The sequence below is a fragment of the Panthera uncia genome, chromosome A2, assembly GCF_023721935.1.
Source record: "Panthera uncia isolate 11264 chromosome A2, Puncia_PCG_1.0, whole genome shotgun sequence".
NCBI lineage: Eukaryota > Metazoa > Chordata > Mammalia > Carnivora > Felidae > Panthera > Panthera uncia.
In genome coordinates this window covers 34,739,349-34,758,094 of record NC_064816.1, presented here as the reverse complement: position 1 = coordinate 34,758,094, position 18,746 = coordinate 34,739,349, and the positions used below count along the sequence as shown (strand labels likewise).

Below are 18,746 nucleotides of genomic sequence, written 5' to 3'. Positions count from 1 at the left end.
GCAACTTCTCTAATGAACCAGACGGTAACCACCCGCGTCAGGAAGACGCAACCAGAATGAAGACCGGGAGAGTCAGGTGTGCCGTGTCCTCCGAGCGCCTTATCGCCTCCCCCCGAGGGGGCCGGTGCAGCTTCGAGACCCCGCTTCGCTCTCCGGCTCAGCTCGCGGGGCCGGCTCAGAGGCTCTCCCTCTCCGCCCGGTAGCGAGGGGCAGCGCAGACCGAGCCCCCGCCCCGCTGCCGTGCGTCCCGCGGGCGCGCGCCCGGCCCCGGCTCCTGCCCCTGCCCCACTGCGGGGCTCGGGCCCGCCTCCCGGCGCAGGCCGTCTCGCAGTCCCGGCGGCTCCCTGGCGCCCCCTGGCCCGGCTCCGGCGCCCGAGGTTTCCGGTGAGCCGCAGTAGCCGGTTATGACGACTCCGTGCCCCCGAACGGCGGCCGTCTCCTCCTCCTCCTCCGCAGCCCCGGCTCCCCCGGCTCCAGGTGGGACTCGCTCGGCGATCCGCGGAGCCCTCACCCGCCGCCCTCCCGCGGCCGCCGTGCTGCGCGCGCCTCTCCCGCCGGGGCGCCCGGCGCGCCTTGCCCGCGGGCTGCAGCCTCTCCGCGGACTCCGCCGGCGCCTTCGCCGCCTGCGGGCCGGAGAGGCGGGTGCTCGGCCCCTTCACGGTGCCTGCAGCGGCGCGCGGGGCTCCCGGGAGCCCGCCGGCCACGGGGAAGGATGCCCTTCTTCCCCGCCCGCGCCCCGTGGGTCGGGGTCCCAGACCGGGGCGAAGCCGCTTCCCCGGGCCCCTCCCCGGCACGCCGGGGGCCGGGTGGAGCGGGGGTGCGGTGCTGGGTGGCGGGCGACGTGCGGGGATCCCCGCGTCCGGGAGGTGGCGGCGTGGGTGCGGAGCGCGAAGTGGGTGCGGAGCGCGAAGTGGGTGCGGAGCGCGGAGTGGGTCCGGAGCGCGGAGTGGGTCCGGAGCGCGGCGGGGTGGCTGCGGAAGCGCGCCCGCCGCCGACCCCGCCGCCGCACCGCTTCCAGTTCTCGCGCACAGCTGGTGGACCTCCCCTGGGCATCTCAGGCAGCCGCCGAGCCCTCTCCGACCCCCTTGCCTATACCCACCGTGGGACCTGTGGCCCCAGTGGGGGCCGAGCCATTTAGGAGTCCTTGTGAGCCTCAGATGCTTTCAACTTTTCGTGTGTTCACTGCCTTCTTTAGACTGCCCAAGCTCTGTCACAAGGCACTGCCCACTGTGTCACACACTGTGGTCCCTGTCAGCCTCGGGCTTTAGCCTCTCATCGTCTTTCATGCTCTTACTTTTTTTTTTTTTTTTTTTTTTTGCCCCTCCTCCACCTTTTAGGCCTGAGGAAATCCGGTCCAGGAATACAGAAGAGGAGGGAGCCAGTTGCATTGCGCTGAAGGAAAGTAGCGCAGCGCTGAAGCTTTCATCTGCTGGAGAAGTGCAGACACCCTGCCCTGGGGGACCTTGCAAGACGACCGCGTTCGGACAGGCTTTCTGCCAGGCCCCGGGGTTGTGCTTTCATACTCCAGCAGCCACCCCCTTCTAGCGTATGCAAGTGGGTACGTGCCCTTTGCAAAAGCCTGCTTTCTGGTCTGAGACTTCAGATTTTTCCCATGACTTAAGTTACTCCTTCTGCATGGATCAGTGGGTTTAGTTTTGGCTAGAGCTCAGTCAAGGACAGTGGACCTGAACACCGGAAGGTCAGGACTTAGTCATAGCAATGACTTCATCACTGGAAGGGATGAGCCAAAAAATAGGCCATCCTGCCTTTTGAAAGGTAAGGCCCGGAGTAGTAAATAGTAAGGTTCAAGTAGCAGTATGATTCAGTGCGCAGAATGAATAGGGTCAGAACCAGGAACATTGTTTGCCTCTAGGAAATGGTTAATCTACAAAGTGTCCCTTTGGCCTGTACCAGTTGGTGACTGTATAAAGCAGGCTGTGTCCTTCTGCTTACCATTAGAATCTGGTTAAAGTTAGAGTGTTGAAGATGGTGTCTTTGACTTTGCTTTGAGCAGCATGGTGTTCATTAGGGAAAAGAAAACTCACTGAGTCAGGCTCTTTGCTTACGGAGTGTCTCACTAAATGCTTGGCCTTCCACTGAGACGTTATCTCACTACGTTGTTTTCTCTCTTAATATTTCCTTGAATCCAAAATATCACCTATATGATAAGGTCTACGTTAGCATTCTTTTAAGGTAATATGTTTCATTTCTGACAGATTTCAGATACATAAAGCATGACAAAAGCTTCTGTGTGGTTCTGAGAATTCAAGAGGTCAATATTTCCCTGATAAGTACACTGTTAGTATTAATATGTATTTTTAAATTTTGTAAAATTGCTATCAATTCACTGTTGTATAAAAGTCATAACTAACAATATTAATTCAGGTCACTTTATAACAGGTAACAGTATATTCTTCAGAGCCACGAAAGAACCCACCATATTTACTACTCCAGAGGGGAAAAGGATTCTTTTTCACTGTCCACACTCTTTGTTATGAAGCCTTGGCCTTGGAACTTGAAGCTGGATTGAACATTGAAGTTTGTTCCTAAAGGCCCCGTCCTTGTGACCCAGGGTCAGTGAAGGCTGATTCTGAAAGCTGGGTTTTCCAACATGCCCTGATGACTGTGGATCTTGCTGGGGAGTAGATACGTGTAATATAGCCCTATCATTCAGTGGGAAGAGCCCTTTTTTTTTTTTTCACAGAGCAAAATACACTGCTAAAGTGAACAAGAAATGGTATCATTATGGTCTGGATACATAGGAGAATTCTAGTCCCTGAGATTTAATCCTTGTGGGGTGAGATAGACATGTAGTAAGGTCCCATGATGGTTATCGTCTGTTTTCATCTTGCTGATGCAAGATGGGGACAGAGTAATGGCACAGTCTCTGAGACAGACTGCCTGAATTTCCCTCCTGGAGTTTTCTAAGTTGTAGTTACTATTATCATAGATCATTATGACACCCACTAGAATGTAAGCTTCACGAGGGTAAGGGGTTTTAGACCACATCTTCATTGCTACATCCTTGGTACTTTGAACAGTACCTGACACATAGTATGAACCCATATACAATTGTGATTATTAGGTGTGGTTTTTGTTTTTTTTTTAATTTCAGAGACAGAGAGTGCAAGAGGGATAGAGGGGCAGAGGAAGAGAGAGAAAATCTAAGCAGGCTCCATTCTCAGTGTGGAGCTCGATGCGGGGCTCAATCCCACCATTTTGGGATTATGACCTGAGCTGAAACCAAGAGTCAGAACACTCAACTGTGTGAGCCACTCAGGCATCCCATGATTATTAGTTTTTATTCAGCAGATACACATATCCTCAGAGCTTTTACATTTTCTTTTCTTCTCTCTCCCTGGCATGATTTCCTTGCTCAAAATTCAGGTCTAAGCTCAAATATTATTTAGCGACCTGTTCCTTCCCCCCACCATACCACATGGCTTTAAACATTTATTTCATAAACACCTATATAGCATTTAATGTGCCAGGTACATCTAAACATTTTACCAATATTTAAGTCACAACAGCCCTATGAGGAAGGTTTATTATTATTTCCATTTTACAGTTGGAAAAGCTGAAGCACAGAGAGATTAAATAGCTCAAGATCATACAGCCAGGAAACTGTAGCTGGATTCAAACCCAATTGGTCTAGTCTCAAAGTTCATATTCTTAACCACCATGCCGTGTTATCTATCATATTACCTACTTTCTAGCATCAGTAATATATGAGTGGGGTCACATCGAATCCTTCATCCCGTTTTCACAAATAAAGTTTTATTAGAACACAACCACCCCTATTATTTAGGATGGGCTGTGGGTTCTTTCATAGCAAAGGTACTGTGGCGTAGTACCTCAGAGATTGTAGGACCTCCCAAGCCAAAAATATTCACTATCTGGCTCTCTACTGAAAAGTCTGAAAAAGGTTATAAGCTCCAACAGAGCAGGAGCCTTTCTTGTTTTGTTCAAGCCTGTGTACGGGGTAGCCCCTAACACAGTGCCTGGCACAGAACAGGTGCATAATAAATGTCAAATAGAGGGAATGTTACTCAGTAGAGTTCGGTGTCTTTATATTTAGCTCTTGATCTCTTTGACCTTTAAAGGATAGGCCTTAACAAAAACCTTTCCAATTGGATCTCTAGGTTTGGAGGTTGCTATGTTAATGCTGCTTATTCTTGGAGTATTGCTTCATGGTGTTTCACTGAGTGGCCAAGAGGAGGCTTCTCCCAAGGCTGATGGCATTCCAGGCGAACCTCTGTTTAACTACGCCAGCATTCGCTTGCCCCAGGAACACATTCCCTTCTTTTTGCACAATAATAGGCACGTTGCCACGGTCTGTAAGAAAGACTCCCATTGTCCTTATAAGGTAGGTATTCGTCTTGTTTTTTCTCCTCTTAGTTCTTTTTAAAAGGATTTTAGTCCTGTTTTATAACCTGAACTTGATGGCTGCATTCTGTAAGGTAGTAGTAAGACTGTTTGCATTTCATCTAGTGCTGCTAAGTGACTAAACTTTGCTTTTTAAAATGATACCCCATTCATGAGAGTGAGATTTAAAGTCGAAATCACTAATAAAATTTAAAAGCTAAATCACTAATGAAATAAATAGGCGGCCGATACTATTGGTATTCTCTGTAAACAAAGTAAATTAGATTTTGGACAAAAGGTCTAGGTAAAAGCAACCGAAGAACTTCACACCTCTTCTTTCTTAAACTGCTCTTGAGAAGGTCTCTTAGCATTTAATTTCGGTAATAACACCTCCGCCTCTGTCTCCACCTAATTATGACTATTACTATGGCCTTCCTTCTGTTTTAAGGTTGTTGGAAAGGCCTCAAATTGGAGCCCATTAAGATGTCTCACAAGGTCAGGTCTCAGAGATCAAAGCTGGGCCTTGTGAAACGCTTCCTTTCCCATGGAGCCCACACAGGAAGCACATGGACAGGCAGACCTGGGAATGAGACCAGTCTTGCTTCTGGGCCTTGCAGACAAGCGGACTAAGCTTTCTGGCCAACAGGAGCTGCTGGGTCCCCCCAGGACTGCAGAACTGTCCCGTCTTGTGGCGTCTTGTGGCGTCTCTCCTTATCTTGATTGATGAGTAAAGTTGCTGATCCATCTAATTTGTGGTTCTTTTGATCATAGAAATTTCATTTTGTGACTCTTTGGGGACTGCTTTTAGAATCTCTTTGAGCACTGAGAAAGGCAGTTTCATTAGGCTACTTGAGGAAGTTCCAATGCAAGTGGTCTTTGGGAATGTAGGTAAAGCCTACACTTGGGTTGGGTCACAGACGGACATGGTGTTGGGGGAGTGGTGATTAAATACCATTGTTGTTAAGAACTTTGAGACTGCCATTCTTAGGATTTATTCTAATGATTTTTGTTACATGAATATGTATTATAAGATGTAAGAGTGAAAGTTCTGTAAAGATTTGTTTTTTTCACAGAAAAAACTAGAGTCGTCTCTCAATGTCCGAAAAAGGGAGACTAGTCTAAAAGTACACGTTTGTTTTTTTAGAAACACTTAGAGAATCTAAAGTTCTGCTGGGGTTATGAGAAATCCTGCAAACCAGAGTTCAGGTTTGGCTACCCTCTTTGTACCTACGTCGACATGGGATGGTAAGCTTCTAGATGGAATCCTCCTCTCCTTTAAATTCTTATCTTTTTTTAATGTCTATTTATTTTTGACAGAGAGAGGGCATGTGTGGTGGTGCACAGAGAGAGAGGGAGACAGAGGATCCCAAGCACACTCCACACCGTCAGCACAGAGCCCGATGTGGGGCTCAAACTCACAAACTGTGAGATGATGACCTGAGCCAAAGTCGGACACTTAACCGACTGAGCCACCCGGGCACCCCCCCCCTCCCCTTTATATTATCCTTCTCTGCATTGTATGCTGATGCCCCACTTCCCAGACAAACTCTTTTGGTTTTAGATAGTAATTCTTTTAGATATTAATTTGCTTCTACAGTGATGAGTTCAAGTTGACTTGCCTCCCCTCCTTCTTGCCACCCTGTGCAGGAATATGTCTTTTTACCTCTACCAAGAGGGAAAAACAATATGGATCACTAGAAAATATTTTACCCCAACAAACACTAAAAAAAAAGATAAATTGATGGCTCCCTCTTTTTTTAAAAAAAAAATTTTTTTAAACGTTTTTATTTATTTTTGAGACAGGGAGAGACAGAGCATGAACAGGGGAGGGTCAGAGAGAGGGAGACCCAGAATCTGAAACAGGCTCCAGGCTCTGAGCTGTCAGCACAGAGCCCGACGAGGGGCTCGAACTCACGGACCGTGAGATCATGACCTGAGCCGAAGTCGGCCGTTTAACCGACTGAGCAACCCAGGCGCCCCTGATGGCTCCCTCTTGAGTGTGGAGGAGAGTGTGAAGTATATACAGTAGGTAAAGCCTACACTTTAGTTGGGGCACAGATGGACGTGGTGTTGGGGGAGTGGTGATTAAAGACCATTGTTGTTAAGAACTTTGAGGCTGCCATTCTTAGGATTTATTCTAATGATTTTTATTACATGAATATGTATTATAAGATGTAAGAGTGAAAGTTCTTTAAAGATTTGTTTTCTTCACGGGAAAGGCTAGAGTCATCTCTCAACATCTGAGAAAGGGAGACCAGGCTAAAAGTACACGTTTTATGTTTTAGAGACACTTAGAGGATCTCAAGTGCTGCTGGGGCACCAGTGCATACCAGCTAAAGAAAATACAGTAATTAGCAGCTCGTTTTCTTGAGTTCCAGATGACCCTAACTTAATAAATTTCTGTTGTGTATTTTTAGTAAAAGAAATTAAGTCTGTAAGTAACTTATTTTGGTATCTTGATGTCTCAAAGGAGTTTCAGGAAGATTATGATAGTTTAAAAAAATTAATGGCAAACTTTTAGCAATTTCATCTTTAGAAAGGAAACTCAAGGCTCAGAAAAGTGAAAAAGAGAAAAATAATGGCATCTTTGTGATTGCGAATAGGACAGATACCCTTGAATCAGCCCAGGACATATTCTGGAAACAAGCTGACTTTGGATATGCCGGAGAGCGACTGGAAGAACTTCACGTGCTCTGCCAGCCTGAGGAAATGGTGCGTGTTTATTTTCAAATACTCGTTAGTGTTTGGGTTTTCATGTAAAAGCAAGGCTCCATGAGAGGAATCCTTACTCATTTATTGGCTTCAACTTGAAAAAATTTTTTTATGTTTATTTATTTTTTGAGAGAGAGAGAGTGAGTGGGGCAGGGGCAGAGAGAGAAGGAGACACAGAATCTGAAGCAGGCTTCAGGCTCCGAGCTGTCAGCACAGAGCCCAACAAGGGGCTCGATCCCAGGAACCATGAGATCATGACCTGAGCCTAAGTCGGACGCTTAACCGACTGAGCCACCCAGGCGCCCTGGCTTCAACTTTTATTTAACTTCTAAAACAAGTTGTTCTGTGTCATTTGGAAGCCATGTCCTCATTTTCACACATATCTCAGAAGGTCATATTTTGAGACAGTTAAAATATAACTAGGTTTAGAATTTTCCCCCAACATAGGCTAAAGAAGAGAAATTGCTTCTTTCCAGATTCCCTCGCAAGTCGTTTGGGACGGATGATACACCCCCACCATACTGCTCTGTGTTTGTTTAGGACTTGATGGTTTGCGAAAGGCTTTTCTCCTTGTCAGCTAGCTTGACTTTCGCAAGCCTTAGAGCAGATAGACAGGGCAGGGATTACTGATGCCATTTGACCAGAGAGAAAAACAAAGTCCTCAGAGAGGTTAAGCAGCTTCTCCAGGACCACGCTTGTAGACTTGTACGTCTAGAACTCAGATACAGATCTCTTTCTGTGTGCTTTCAACCGTGCACTGCCCTCAGTGGGTCAGCCATGCACGTTGCTAAGAGCCAGTTCTGGGTGGTCAGGAGAAGAGCAGTCTCCACAGGGCAGGGTTCAAAACCTGATTCTTAGAGCACCCAACCTTGCCATGTTTCAGTTTCTTTTCCTTTCAAGCCATGCCTGTGTCATAGCTTATGGTGGGGATGAAATGGAATTCTGCTTGTAAAAATGCTCAGTGTGGGACTGGGTTTCCAGCAAAGGGCTCAGGGTTAGTTTTTAAAGGTTCATGGCTTATAAGCACTTACTATTATTCTAAATTTATTTATTTATTTTGGGAAAGAGAGAGAGAGAAGGAACGCAAACGAGGGAGGGGCAGAGAGAAGGAGAGACAGAATCCCAAGCAGGCTCTGCACCATCAGCATAGAGCCCAGTGCAGGGCTGGCACTCACGAAGTGCAAAACCATGACCTGAGCTGAGATGGAGAGTTAGACGCTTAACCTACTGAGCCACCTGGGCACCCCTGTAAGCACTGATTATTATTTTTTTATTTTTTTCTTATTTTTATTTTATTTTATTATTACTTTTTTTAATTTACATCCAAGTTAGCATATAGTGCAACAATGATTTCAGGGCTAGATTCCTTCATACCCCTTACCCCTTTGGCCCATCCCCCCTCCCACAACCCCTCCAGTAACCTTCTGTTTGTTCTCCATATTTAAGAGTCTCTTATGTTTTGTTCCCCTCCCTGTTTTTATATTATTTTTATTTCCCTTCCCTTATGTTCATCTGTTTTGTCTCTTAAAGTCCTCATATGAGTGAAGTCATACGATTTTTGTCTTTCTCTGACTGACTAATTTCACTTAGCATAATATCCTCCAGTTCCATCCACGTAGGTGCAAATGACAAGATTTCATTCTTTTTGATTGCCGAGTAATACTCCATTGTATATATCTACCACATCTTCTTCATCCATTCATCCATCGATGGCCATTTGGGCTCTTTTCATACTTTGGCTATTGTTGATAATGTAAGCACTTATTATTAAGGTCTCCTATCTGCCAGGGTTCTTGAACCCTGGCCATGTCTCTGACCTCTCAGGGGTCTCTGTTATCTCCAGGCAATCTAGAAAATTTTTAAAAAATTCTTAATTCACTTTCATTAAGAAGTGGAATATGTGCTCTGTGGCGCTTTTGGAGATACCACGTAATAGAACTTGAAGCAATTGTAGGGAGGTGGATGAACCCCGAAGGAGGAATTTGTGGCTTTAACCTGCACTGCTGCTGACACCCTTACAAGACATTGTTTTGTGTATGCCACATAGTTTGGCTGGAGCCCAGATGTTCTTTTGGCGGGCACAAAGGGAGAGCCATTCCACACCTCACACACCTCCTCCAAGGCAGTTTGTAGAATGCTTTCCTGGACAAGATCTACAGTGACACATTTTGTGCAATCAGAATATGATCTCTTACCAACTATGGATTCCAAAACACCATGTGGGTTAAGGTTAAGGCCTTGTGTTCATTGGGAATTACGGGAAAACAATAAGATGGCATTTAAATCCATAAATAAAATCCAGAGCAGATAACAGTTTTTGAAACTGTCCCTATTTCAGCACAAACCAGATTGGTTAAAAAAAAAAACAAAAAAAAAAACAGGCTCTGGTAGTTGACTCTTTTGCTCTTTTATTACAGTGATTTAAAAAACATTGCCCTTTTACTGCTGTTGAAAGAGAGACTCTGAGAAGTTTTGTAGTTTGTAGAAAGCACCTCTTATTAAAATTGGCAACTGCCCTTCCAGCCTTCACTTTAATGTCTCTTAATGTGTGCATTCTTCTTTGTTGCATTTGGCTTGGCTTTGAAAAATGCTTTTTCTCATAGCTGTGAGATACTGATGGCTCTAAGAGCTTTTTTTTTTTTTTTTTTTTTAGAGCACAGCAAAACCACACATAAAGCTCTTGGCCTTAAAATTTGAGATGATATAAATAGAACATTTGGGAGTTTTCCCAGTAACCTAAAAGTGTGCACACTGGCAAAACTATGCTTGACCAGAGTCTGCTGGGGAGGAGAAAAATGCATCAACAGAAGCAGGCTTTCAGAAGCTGTTCTCATCACGTGGTGTGGTTTCAGCCCGAACATGTACATCCTGTCAATCTGTCTAGCGAGGCTGAGTGTGTCCTCGAAATGTTAATACCTGGAGTTATTTTTTTCTTTCTTCTCCACCTTGTTTCAGAATGACTCAAGTCTGGTATGTTCCCGTTATCTTCAGTACTGCAGAGCAACCAATCTCTATCTTGATTTAAGAAACATCAAGAGAGACCATGACAGGTATTTCAATGGTTGATGTTAAAATTGAATAGAAATTTGGAAATATTTCCAGGTCCAGGGATATGGCTTGGACTTGCTTCATAGTAATATGGCGATGAGGTCGGGGAATGGGTGGAGGATGGAAGCCCAGTCAAGCCACAAGCTGATCATTGTGAAGCTGGATTATGGGTCCATCAGGTTTCTTTACCATTCTGCTACTTTTGTTTATGTTCGAAGCATTCTGTTTTAAAGAGTTAAATTCTAACGAGGAACGGATTTTGTAAACCACATTAGTTACATCCTGTGTGCTTGAACAGTGATAACATTTTTCAAACTCTGCTTAATTTTTTGTCATCCACCAGATTTAAGGAAGATTTTTTCCAGAGTGGCGAAATTGGAGGACACTGTACGCTTGACATTCATACATTGATGTCTCAAGGTCAGCGCAAAAGCCCTCTGCAGTCCTGGTAAGATTTAAAATATATATATATGTATATATATATATATTTCTAAAATATTTGCTTTTATTTCTGGCACTTGCAGACCTTGGAAGGGACTTTTAAATGGAAAATGTTACTTTATTTGTAGAGAATTTGGCATGAGCCTCCAGGGAGTGATGGCTACAGAGTGAATCTGTCAGTTGTATTTGAATTAAATATATGTTTATAAAATATTAGGAAGTATGATACACGATTTACTGACTGCCAATGAAAGAAAAAAAATCTGTTCAAAAATGAAATTTTATTAACTCTTCATAATTGTGCATGTGTTTGGAGAACACATTTTTTATCTTTAAAAATTTTTTTTCTTTTTACATTTATTCATTTTTGAGAGATAGAGACAGAGTGTGAGTGGGGGAGAGCCAGAGAGAGAGGGACACACACACAAAATCCAAAGCAGGTTCCAGGCTCCGAGCTATCAGCACAGAGCTCGACGCGGGGCTCGAACCCATGAAATATGGCATCATGACCTAAGCCGAAGTCAGACACTCACCACCTTACCTTCCAGGGGCCCCAGGGGAACACATTTTTTAAAGAATTAAGTATTTAATGAAGTACGTAACAAGCATATAGAGGAGGGTACAGTTTGGATGATGAAGAAGTGAACCTAGCTGTATAACTCTTACCCTGGTGAAACATAGACCATCACCAGCACCCAAGACTCCTCTTCAAAGGGAAACCCTGCCCCGACTTTCAACACTTCTGATCAGCTTTTTGAACTTTATATAAACTGGAGAAAATATTTTGATTTAAAACATATTTCTGAAGTTTATTTATCTACTTTGAGAGACAAAGAAAGAGAGAGAGAGCGCGACAGTATGAGCAGGGGAGGGGCAGAGAGAGGAGAGAGAGAATCCCAAGCAGGCTCTGCACTGTCAGTGCAGAGCTCATTGTGGGGCTTGAACCCAGGAACCATGAGATCATGACCTGAGCCGAAATCAAGAGTCGGATGCTCAACCGACTGAGCCACCCAGGTGCTACTAAAACATTTTTACTAATTCTTTGGTCTAATTGACTATATCTAGAAATTAACAAATTAGGGTACATTAAAAAAACTTTTTTTTAAAACTTTTTATTTGGAAATAATTATAGACTTCCAGAAGTTTAGACAGCGCAAGGAGTTCCCATTCTACCCCTATCCCAGCTTCCTCTAATGATGACATCTAACATAACCACAATGATCAAAACCAGGAAATTGACATTGTTGCAATAATATTAAGTAAACATAGTTGAATTTCACCAGTGCTTGCATGCACTCTTTTTTATTTTTTATTTTTGGATGCATAATTCTGTGAAATTTATATCATACGTCTGTGTGCATGCAACCACTAACACAATCAGGACACAGAACTGTTCTGTCATCTCAAAGAAACTCCCGTGCTACCCCTTTAGTCTAGCTGAGCACTCAGTTCCAGCGTATATGTTACATTTTCCACGTGCCACCTAGCAATTGTCCAGCAACAGCTGGCTGTCCTACAATTCAACTCAATTCTGACACCATCTACCCAGAGACAACATCAGATCCCACATAGGTTAAGAGCTCAGTCCCACAAGACTGTCCCCCCGCCCCATTTTAGACCCCAGTTACAAGCCCAGGGGATCACCTGTGCTTCTGACTGATCCATCGGCTGTAGATTGGGTTAGATTTTGCTAGAGTGGCTCAAGTAACCTAGAGAAATATTTTGCTTAGTAGACTACCAGTTTATTCTAGAAGGATGTAGCTCCGGAACACCCAGATGGAAGAGTTGCATAGAGCAAGGTGTGGGGAAGGGGCCCAGAGCTTCTGTGCCTTCTCCAGGCACCCCACGTGTTCCCCAACCCAGAAACCTTCCAAGTCCTCTCCTGTTAGGTTTTCGTGGAGGCTTCATTACCTCCATGACAGTTGATTCAAACTCCAGCCCTTCTTTATTCCCCTAAGGTGTGGGGGTGGGACTGAAAGGTCCAACCCTCTAATAATGGTGATTCTGATTGGGTGATGTGGTGATTCTTCTGGCAGCCAGCCCCCAACCTTAGGGAGGTCGAAAGTGCCTCATTAGTGTAACAAAAGACACTTTCCTGGCTTTGAAATTCCAAGGGCTTTCTCCCTTGGCCAGAAATGGGGATGAAGACCAAATATGTATATATCTTATTATAAATCACAATATCACAAGTCACATAGGATAGTCTTATTTAGTGTTAATTTTTGAGGCAAACATTCATGCTCAGCAAATCCTTCAGGATAATAATCCGCCATACATTTATAGGGCATTTTACAATCCGCAATGCAGTATCTTCCTTAACTGAGGTTAAAAATCAAAATTCACCTGAGTAACTTTGAAGATCCTAGTTGGCTTTATTTGGCGATTCATGAATTGGGCAGCATCCCATCTAGCAAACAGAGAAGAGCTCCAAGAAGCTGTACAAAATGCTTCTGCTTTTATAGGCAGAAGGGGGCAGGGACAAGAAAAGAGCAGATCCCTTCATCTTCCTCTGGGGGAGGTGGACTCTGTGTGGTAGATGGCCTTGTTGGTGCTGACCAGAAAATTACGGACTGGCTGCTTAAGACTCCATTCCTAGAGAAGTTGGAAAGTGTAATTAGGTTAGGCATTAAGCTTCAGTTTGGTGATGTGGGCTTAGCACAAGTGACTCCATTTTGGGCCTCTTTTTTCTTTTCAACACTTAATGTGAGTTTTGCAGTAGGAGTTCCTCTGCTGCAGTGAGCTGTTTGATTACCTAGTATGTTTTGATATCTGATTTCACATGGTGGTAGTTCCCTCTGGTGTATTTATATTAGTAATTTATTGCCATGTAACAAATTACTCCCAAATATGCACTAGGGTATATTTTCATTCATTATCTATTTGATAACAAACTACTCCAAGATTTTACAGTTTAAGACAACAAACTTTATTATCTCATGAAGTTTCTGATGGTCAGGATTTGGAGGCAGCTTAGCTGGCCGGTTCTGGCTCAGGATCTCTCACAAGGTTGCAGTTCAGCTGTTGACAAAGGCTTAGCCATCCCTAGGCTCAAGTTGGCTTGGATACTCTGCTTCTAGGCTCCCTCATGTTGTGGTAAGTTACACTTTCTCTGTGTCTGGTGCCATGTTTTTGCCACATGGACCTCTCCCTTAGTGCTACTCACAGCATGGTAGCCGGCTCTGAGAGACGGAGAGAGAGAGAGACTAAGCACGTGCCCTAGGATAGAGGCTTCAGTCTTTGGGTACTCTAATCTCAGAAGTCATATACCATCATTTCTGCCATATTCTGTTCATGGGAAGTAAATCACCAAGTCAGGCCCACACTTAAGGGGAGGGAGTTAATCTCTACCTCTTGAAGGGAGAAGTATCAGAGAACTTGTGCACCTATTTTTGAAATCACCACAATGATTCGGCATTGTGTGTATTTTAACAGGATTTGTTTGATATTTGTTTTACATCAGTTGTCTCAAAGATGAAGAGTTACAATCTTTAGGTTAATTATCTTTTGGCACATGCCCGTGATTATCTTCTTTTGTAGGGAAGAAAACTGTGCCATATGGTCTCCAAAGGCATTTTCTGAGAAAAAGGCTTTACTTTCTAACGGGAGGCTTAGCTGTCTGCTGTGTTTCTGAGGCACTCAATAATTTTTGGAATGCCATCTGTCTTAGAATCCTAAAGTCTACCACAAGATCACAAGAAGGCTTTTTGAATCTTCCCACTTTACTGGTAGATTATTTAGCCAATGCATTGTGTAGATTTCTTTTTTGTCTGGAAAATTCCTGCTTCATCTTGTACATGAAGCTGTCATCTTTCTTCCTTGTCTCAATCTTAAAGTCATTATCAAGTTATATAAATGTTAGTAAGTTTGAGAAGTTCCACTTGTCTTCATAAGAGCATATTCTAGAAGTAAAGTCCCCCTAATGAGCACATCCTGAGTTACAGTATTATAGTAGGAAGTTCAGGAGGATCCGTTTGAAACTATCTCCCAACTCTTAATTCCAGGTTTGCTGAGCTACAAAGCTATACTCAGCTCTCCTTCAGACCCATAGAAGCTACTGAATGTGACGTTGTTATTGAAAAACCAACCTACTTCATGAAACTGGATGCAGGTGAGAAGTTAAACTTGCCTGTTATTTATTTATCAGTGAATAAGGCATTGCTCCTTCTTTGATATGTGTATGTAGTGATTTCCTGTGACTTTCTGGGAGGCTGTGTGACATTAAATAGTGGGTTTGCTTTTTGAAGTGGGTTCCTTCTCTGAAGAAGGGAGCTAGTTTGAACTTCCCATTATATGATACTTTCGGTATTTTAGTGGAGACCTGGACATTCGTATCAGATGACTCTATCAGAATCAAAAGATGAGAGAAAAAGGGTCTATGGACACCTTCTGTAGCTAAATTTACCCCATCTGGTTTCTGCAATAACTTGATTTGTGTTGTGCTTCCTTAGAAAAAATTTAAAAGGAAAAGCCATGTATATATCGTGGGTAGGAGAGGAATGCCCTTGCTCTTCTGGCAGACTTTCTAAAATCCTTTCCATGACTGAAGGGAAATGAAAATTCCTCTGAAGTTAGCAGTGCAGTGTATTATTAGGGGCAAAAAGTTAGTTACATTATTTTCCCATTTGTACCTATAGCTTCTGACTCTCAACTTTCAAGGACAGCTTTAACTTTGTGAACCAGTTGTCCCAGAGAGGAGAAACGTGGATCGTGCTATATTATGTGTCTTATTATGAGAGAAAAAGATCATGGAGTGCCTGGGTGGCTCAGTCAATTAAGTGTCCGACTCTTCTGCTCAGGTCATGATTTCACAGTTCTTGAGTTCAAGCCCCGCATCGGGCTCTGTGTTGATGGCATGGACCCTGCTTGGGATTCTGTCTCTCCCTCTCTCTCTGCTCCTCACCACTTGCTCTCTCTTTCTCAAAATAAATAAAAAACAGATTTTAAAAGAGATAAAGGTTATTCTGCCATGCCATATCAAAATGCATGAGGGGCCGGGCTTCCAGTGAAATATAGAGAGCTCTCTGTCACAAATATTTCAGAATTACTATAATGTATTGATCATATTTTTAATGCTTCTGTTTTCTGAAGCTGTAATTCTTATATAACAAAGCATTAGTTTCAGAAATCAGACCCGTTGTGGATTTTGGAATGAGAGCAAGTAAGAATGCTGTGTTCGAGGTCCTGACTCTTGTTTTAAATATGCAAATTGAAAAGGGGCAAAGAAAACTCTGTGATCTGCCTGAAAAGAGGTGGATATGTATGAGCTGTTAAATGGATGCCCCTACTCAGGCGGTAAAATGGGTAAAGTAGGAATAATAGGCTAGCGTAGCCCCGGGCTGTTTCTTTTCCTATGTTTGTAACTCTTTTTCTTCTGACTACACCCTCATCCTGTTTCCCTTTTCACATTGACTCTTACCATCAGAGAATGAGCATTTTACAGAGCATGACTCATTCGGGGGCACATTTCTTGAGAATGGGACCCATGTTTTCTCCTTCCTTGGCCACACTGGTCTGTGCTGCGTCCCTCAGTACCTGTTACAAACTTGCCGGATGATCCATGGGGGAGCTAATGTGTGCTGTGCGCTCATCTGGAAATAAGGATGTGTTGTCATAGAACCTTCTTTTTCTTAGTAATTTGAAAATGTGCTCTTTGCCAAATTGTTCTGAATACATAAAGGAGTCTTTCCAAATACTCATCTAAGATTGCAGTCTAGGGGAGCCTGGGTAGTTCACTTGGTTGGGTGTCTGACTTTGTCATGATCTCACAGTTTGTGGGTTCAAGCCCTGCGTCGGGCTCTGTGCTGACAGCTCAGAGCCTGGAGCTGCTTCAGATTCTGTGTCTCCCTCTCTCTCTGCCCCTCCCCAGCTCACACTCCGTTTCTCTCTCAAAAAAAAAAATAAATAAACATTAAAAAAATTAAAAAAAAAATTAGTTACCAGTCTAAAAATAATTTTTTTCTCTTTGTTTTATTGAGATGTAATTGACATAGAGCACTGTATAACTTTAAGATGTACAGCATAATGACCTGACTTCTATAAACTGAGTATTTTTTACTCTTATTTTCTGGCACACAACATTATTATTCACTGTGGGAATGAAGTCAGAATATTTTATGATTTCTGCTTTTCAGAGTCACTGTTTTTCTTTTCAAATGCATGTTTAAAATTTTTTTTTAATGTTTGCTTATTTTTGAGAGAGAGACAGAATGCCAGCAGGGGAGGGGCAGAGAGAGAGGGAGACACAAGAATCCAAAGCAGGCTCCACGCTCTGAGCTGGCAGCACAGAGTCCGACGTGGGGCTCAAACCCACGAACCGTGAGATCATGATCTGAGCCAAAGGCGGACACTTAACCCACTGAACCACCCAGGCGCCCCAAAGTGCATGTTTTGAATGTCAGTTCTTGGAATCTCGTCCCCTTTAGATTTGCACGCTGCCAGTTTGGATACTGGGTCCTGCATACCTAAGTCGAAACAGTGCATGTTTGGTTTCTTTTTAATGACCGACTTACAAATTTAGAAATAGCTGCACACACACTCCCTTCGCCCCTGTTTGACCCGGCAGGATCCAGGTTGTCTTCATTACAGTTTCCCTCTGTGCCAGGCGCAGGGCTGGATACTTTTAGGTACATTTTCTTTGCATTCCTCCTAACAAAGCTGGCACCTAAGTATAAGGATTTCCTATTTCTCCTAGAGAAGCTAAAGCGTGGGGACTTTATCACCTCTTGTGAAAACCTTGCTCCTGAATGGCTGAGCTGGGATTCAACATGGTTCTTCAGACTCCAAAGTTCATGCTGTTTCTATTAGAACATGAGACACTCAGCCCTTTCAAATGGTAGTTGGTTAATATTTTCCCAAGAAGCAATGCTATAAATAGCGATTAAAAAGGAATGAAAAATACTAAAATTTTAAAAGTGCCATCATTGTCCATACTTCTATGGTAAATACATATTGCTTGATTGATTTAAAAAAATAAATGATCATAAAAAATAAAATTACTCTTTTTGGACTTACAGTTCTACTGCATTTTGAGCTAAATAGACTTCTCTTATTTTTTTCTTGGAATTTACTGTTCATTGGTTACTTAGTGTATATAGGGGAAAATGCATTCCTGATTTCTAAATGGACAATTTTAAAGTGATTTTTTGAACCCAATCATCAGTTAATTGAGGACTTCCCAAGTACAGATCCTTTCGTGTTTGGAAAAACTCTTATGTTTTTCTCCCAATTATTTTCAGCTAAAAGTCTATCACACTGTAAATAGGTGGGGTGAATAAAAATTGTTTAATCCTTTGCTCTTTGGGGTTAATTAACATCGATTTCTTTTTTTCCAATACCAGGTGTTAACATGTATCACCACTTCTGTGATTTTATCAATCTTTATATTACTCAGCACGTTAATAATTCATTCAGTACAGATGTGTACATCGTGATGTGGGACACCGTAAGTAAGAACATGTTCTTGGCTTCAGCTTTTTTTCAAAAAAAAATTTTTTTAACATTTATTTATTATTGAGAGACAGAGAGAGCCAGAGCATGAGCATGGGAGGGACAGAGAGAGAGAAAGACACAGAATCTGGGGGCGCCTGGGTGGCTCAGTCCGTTGGGCATCCGACTTCGGCTTAGGTCATGATCTCAAGGTTTGTGAGTTCGAGCCCCATGTCGGGCTCTGTGCTGACAGCTCAGAGCCTGGAGCCTGCTTTGGATTCTCTGTCTCCTTCTCTCTCTGCCCCTACCCCACTTGTGCTCTGTCTCTCTCTGTCTCTCAAAAATAAATAATTGTAAAAAAAAAAAAAAAAAAAAAAAAAGACACAGAATCTGAAGCAGGCTCCAGGCTCCGAGCTGTCAGCACAGAGCCCGACGCAGGGCCCGAACTCACAAATTACGAGATCGTGACATGAGCCGAAGTCGGAAGCTTAACCGACTGAGCCACCCAGGTGCCCCCTTTGCTTCAGCTTTGCCTGGCTCAGTAAATGTGTGAAATGTGATGTGGTGAAATGGGAGTTTTCTAACCCACACACATTTAAATATACACACATGTACACACCGATGCAGATGGGTGTGAATGTGTCTGTGCATATGCATTTACATGTATGCATACATATGGGTATGCATGCATTTGCACGTATATATCTTTGTTCTTTGAATTTTGCTTTTTTTTTTTTAATTTTTTTTTTTTTTTT

The 18,746-nt window shown here is 43.3% G+C and overlaps 1 protein-coding gene across 1 annotated transcript in view; it reads left to right on the top strand.

Moving 5' to 3' along the window:
• Window positions 1–280: 280 nt before the first annotated feature.
• Window positions 281–18,746, top strand: part of EOGT (EGF domain specific O-linked N-acetylglucosamine transferase) — a 37,285-nt gene continuing 18,819 nt past the window's right edge. The window contains exons 1-9 of the mRNA XM_049640872.1: window positions 281–477; window positions 1,338–1,558; window positions 4,143–4,366; window positions 5,510–5,610; window positions 6,969–7,077; window positions 10,033–10,127; window positions 10,469–10,573; window positions 14,568–14,674; window positions 17,904–18,007. Coding sequence (XP_049496829.1) covers window positions 1,549–1,558; window positions 4,143–4,366; window positions 5,510–5,610; window positions 6,969–7,077; window positions 10,033–10,127; window positions 10,469–10,573; window positions 14,568–14,674; window positions 17,904–18,007 — 855 coding nt within the window. The 5' untranslated portion in view covers window positions 281–477; window positions 1,338–1,548. The remainder of the gene's footprint in view (window positions 478–1,337; window positions 1,559–4,142; window positions 4,367–5,509; window positions 5,611–6,968; window positions 7,078–10,032; window positions 10,128–10,468; window positions 10,574–14,567; window positions 14,675–17,903; window positions 18,008–18,746) is intronic.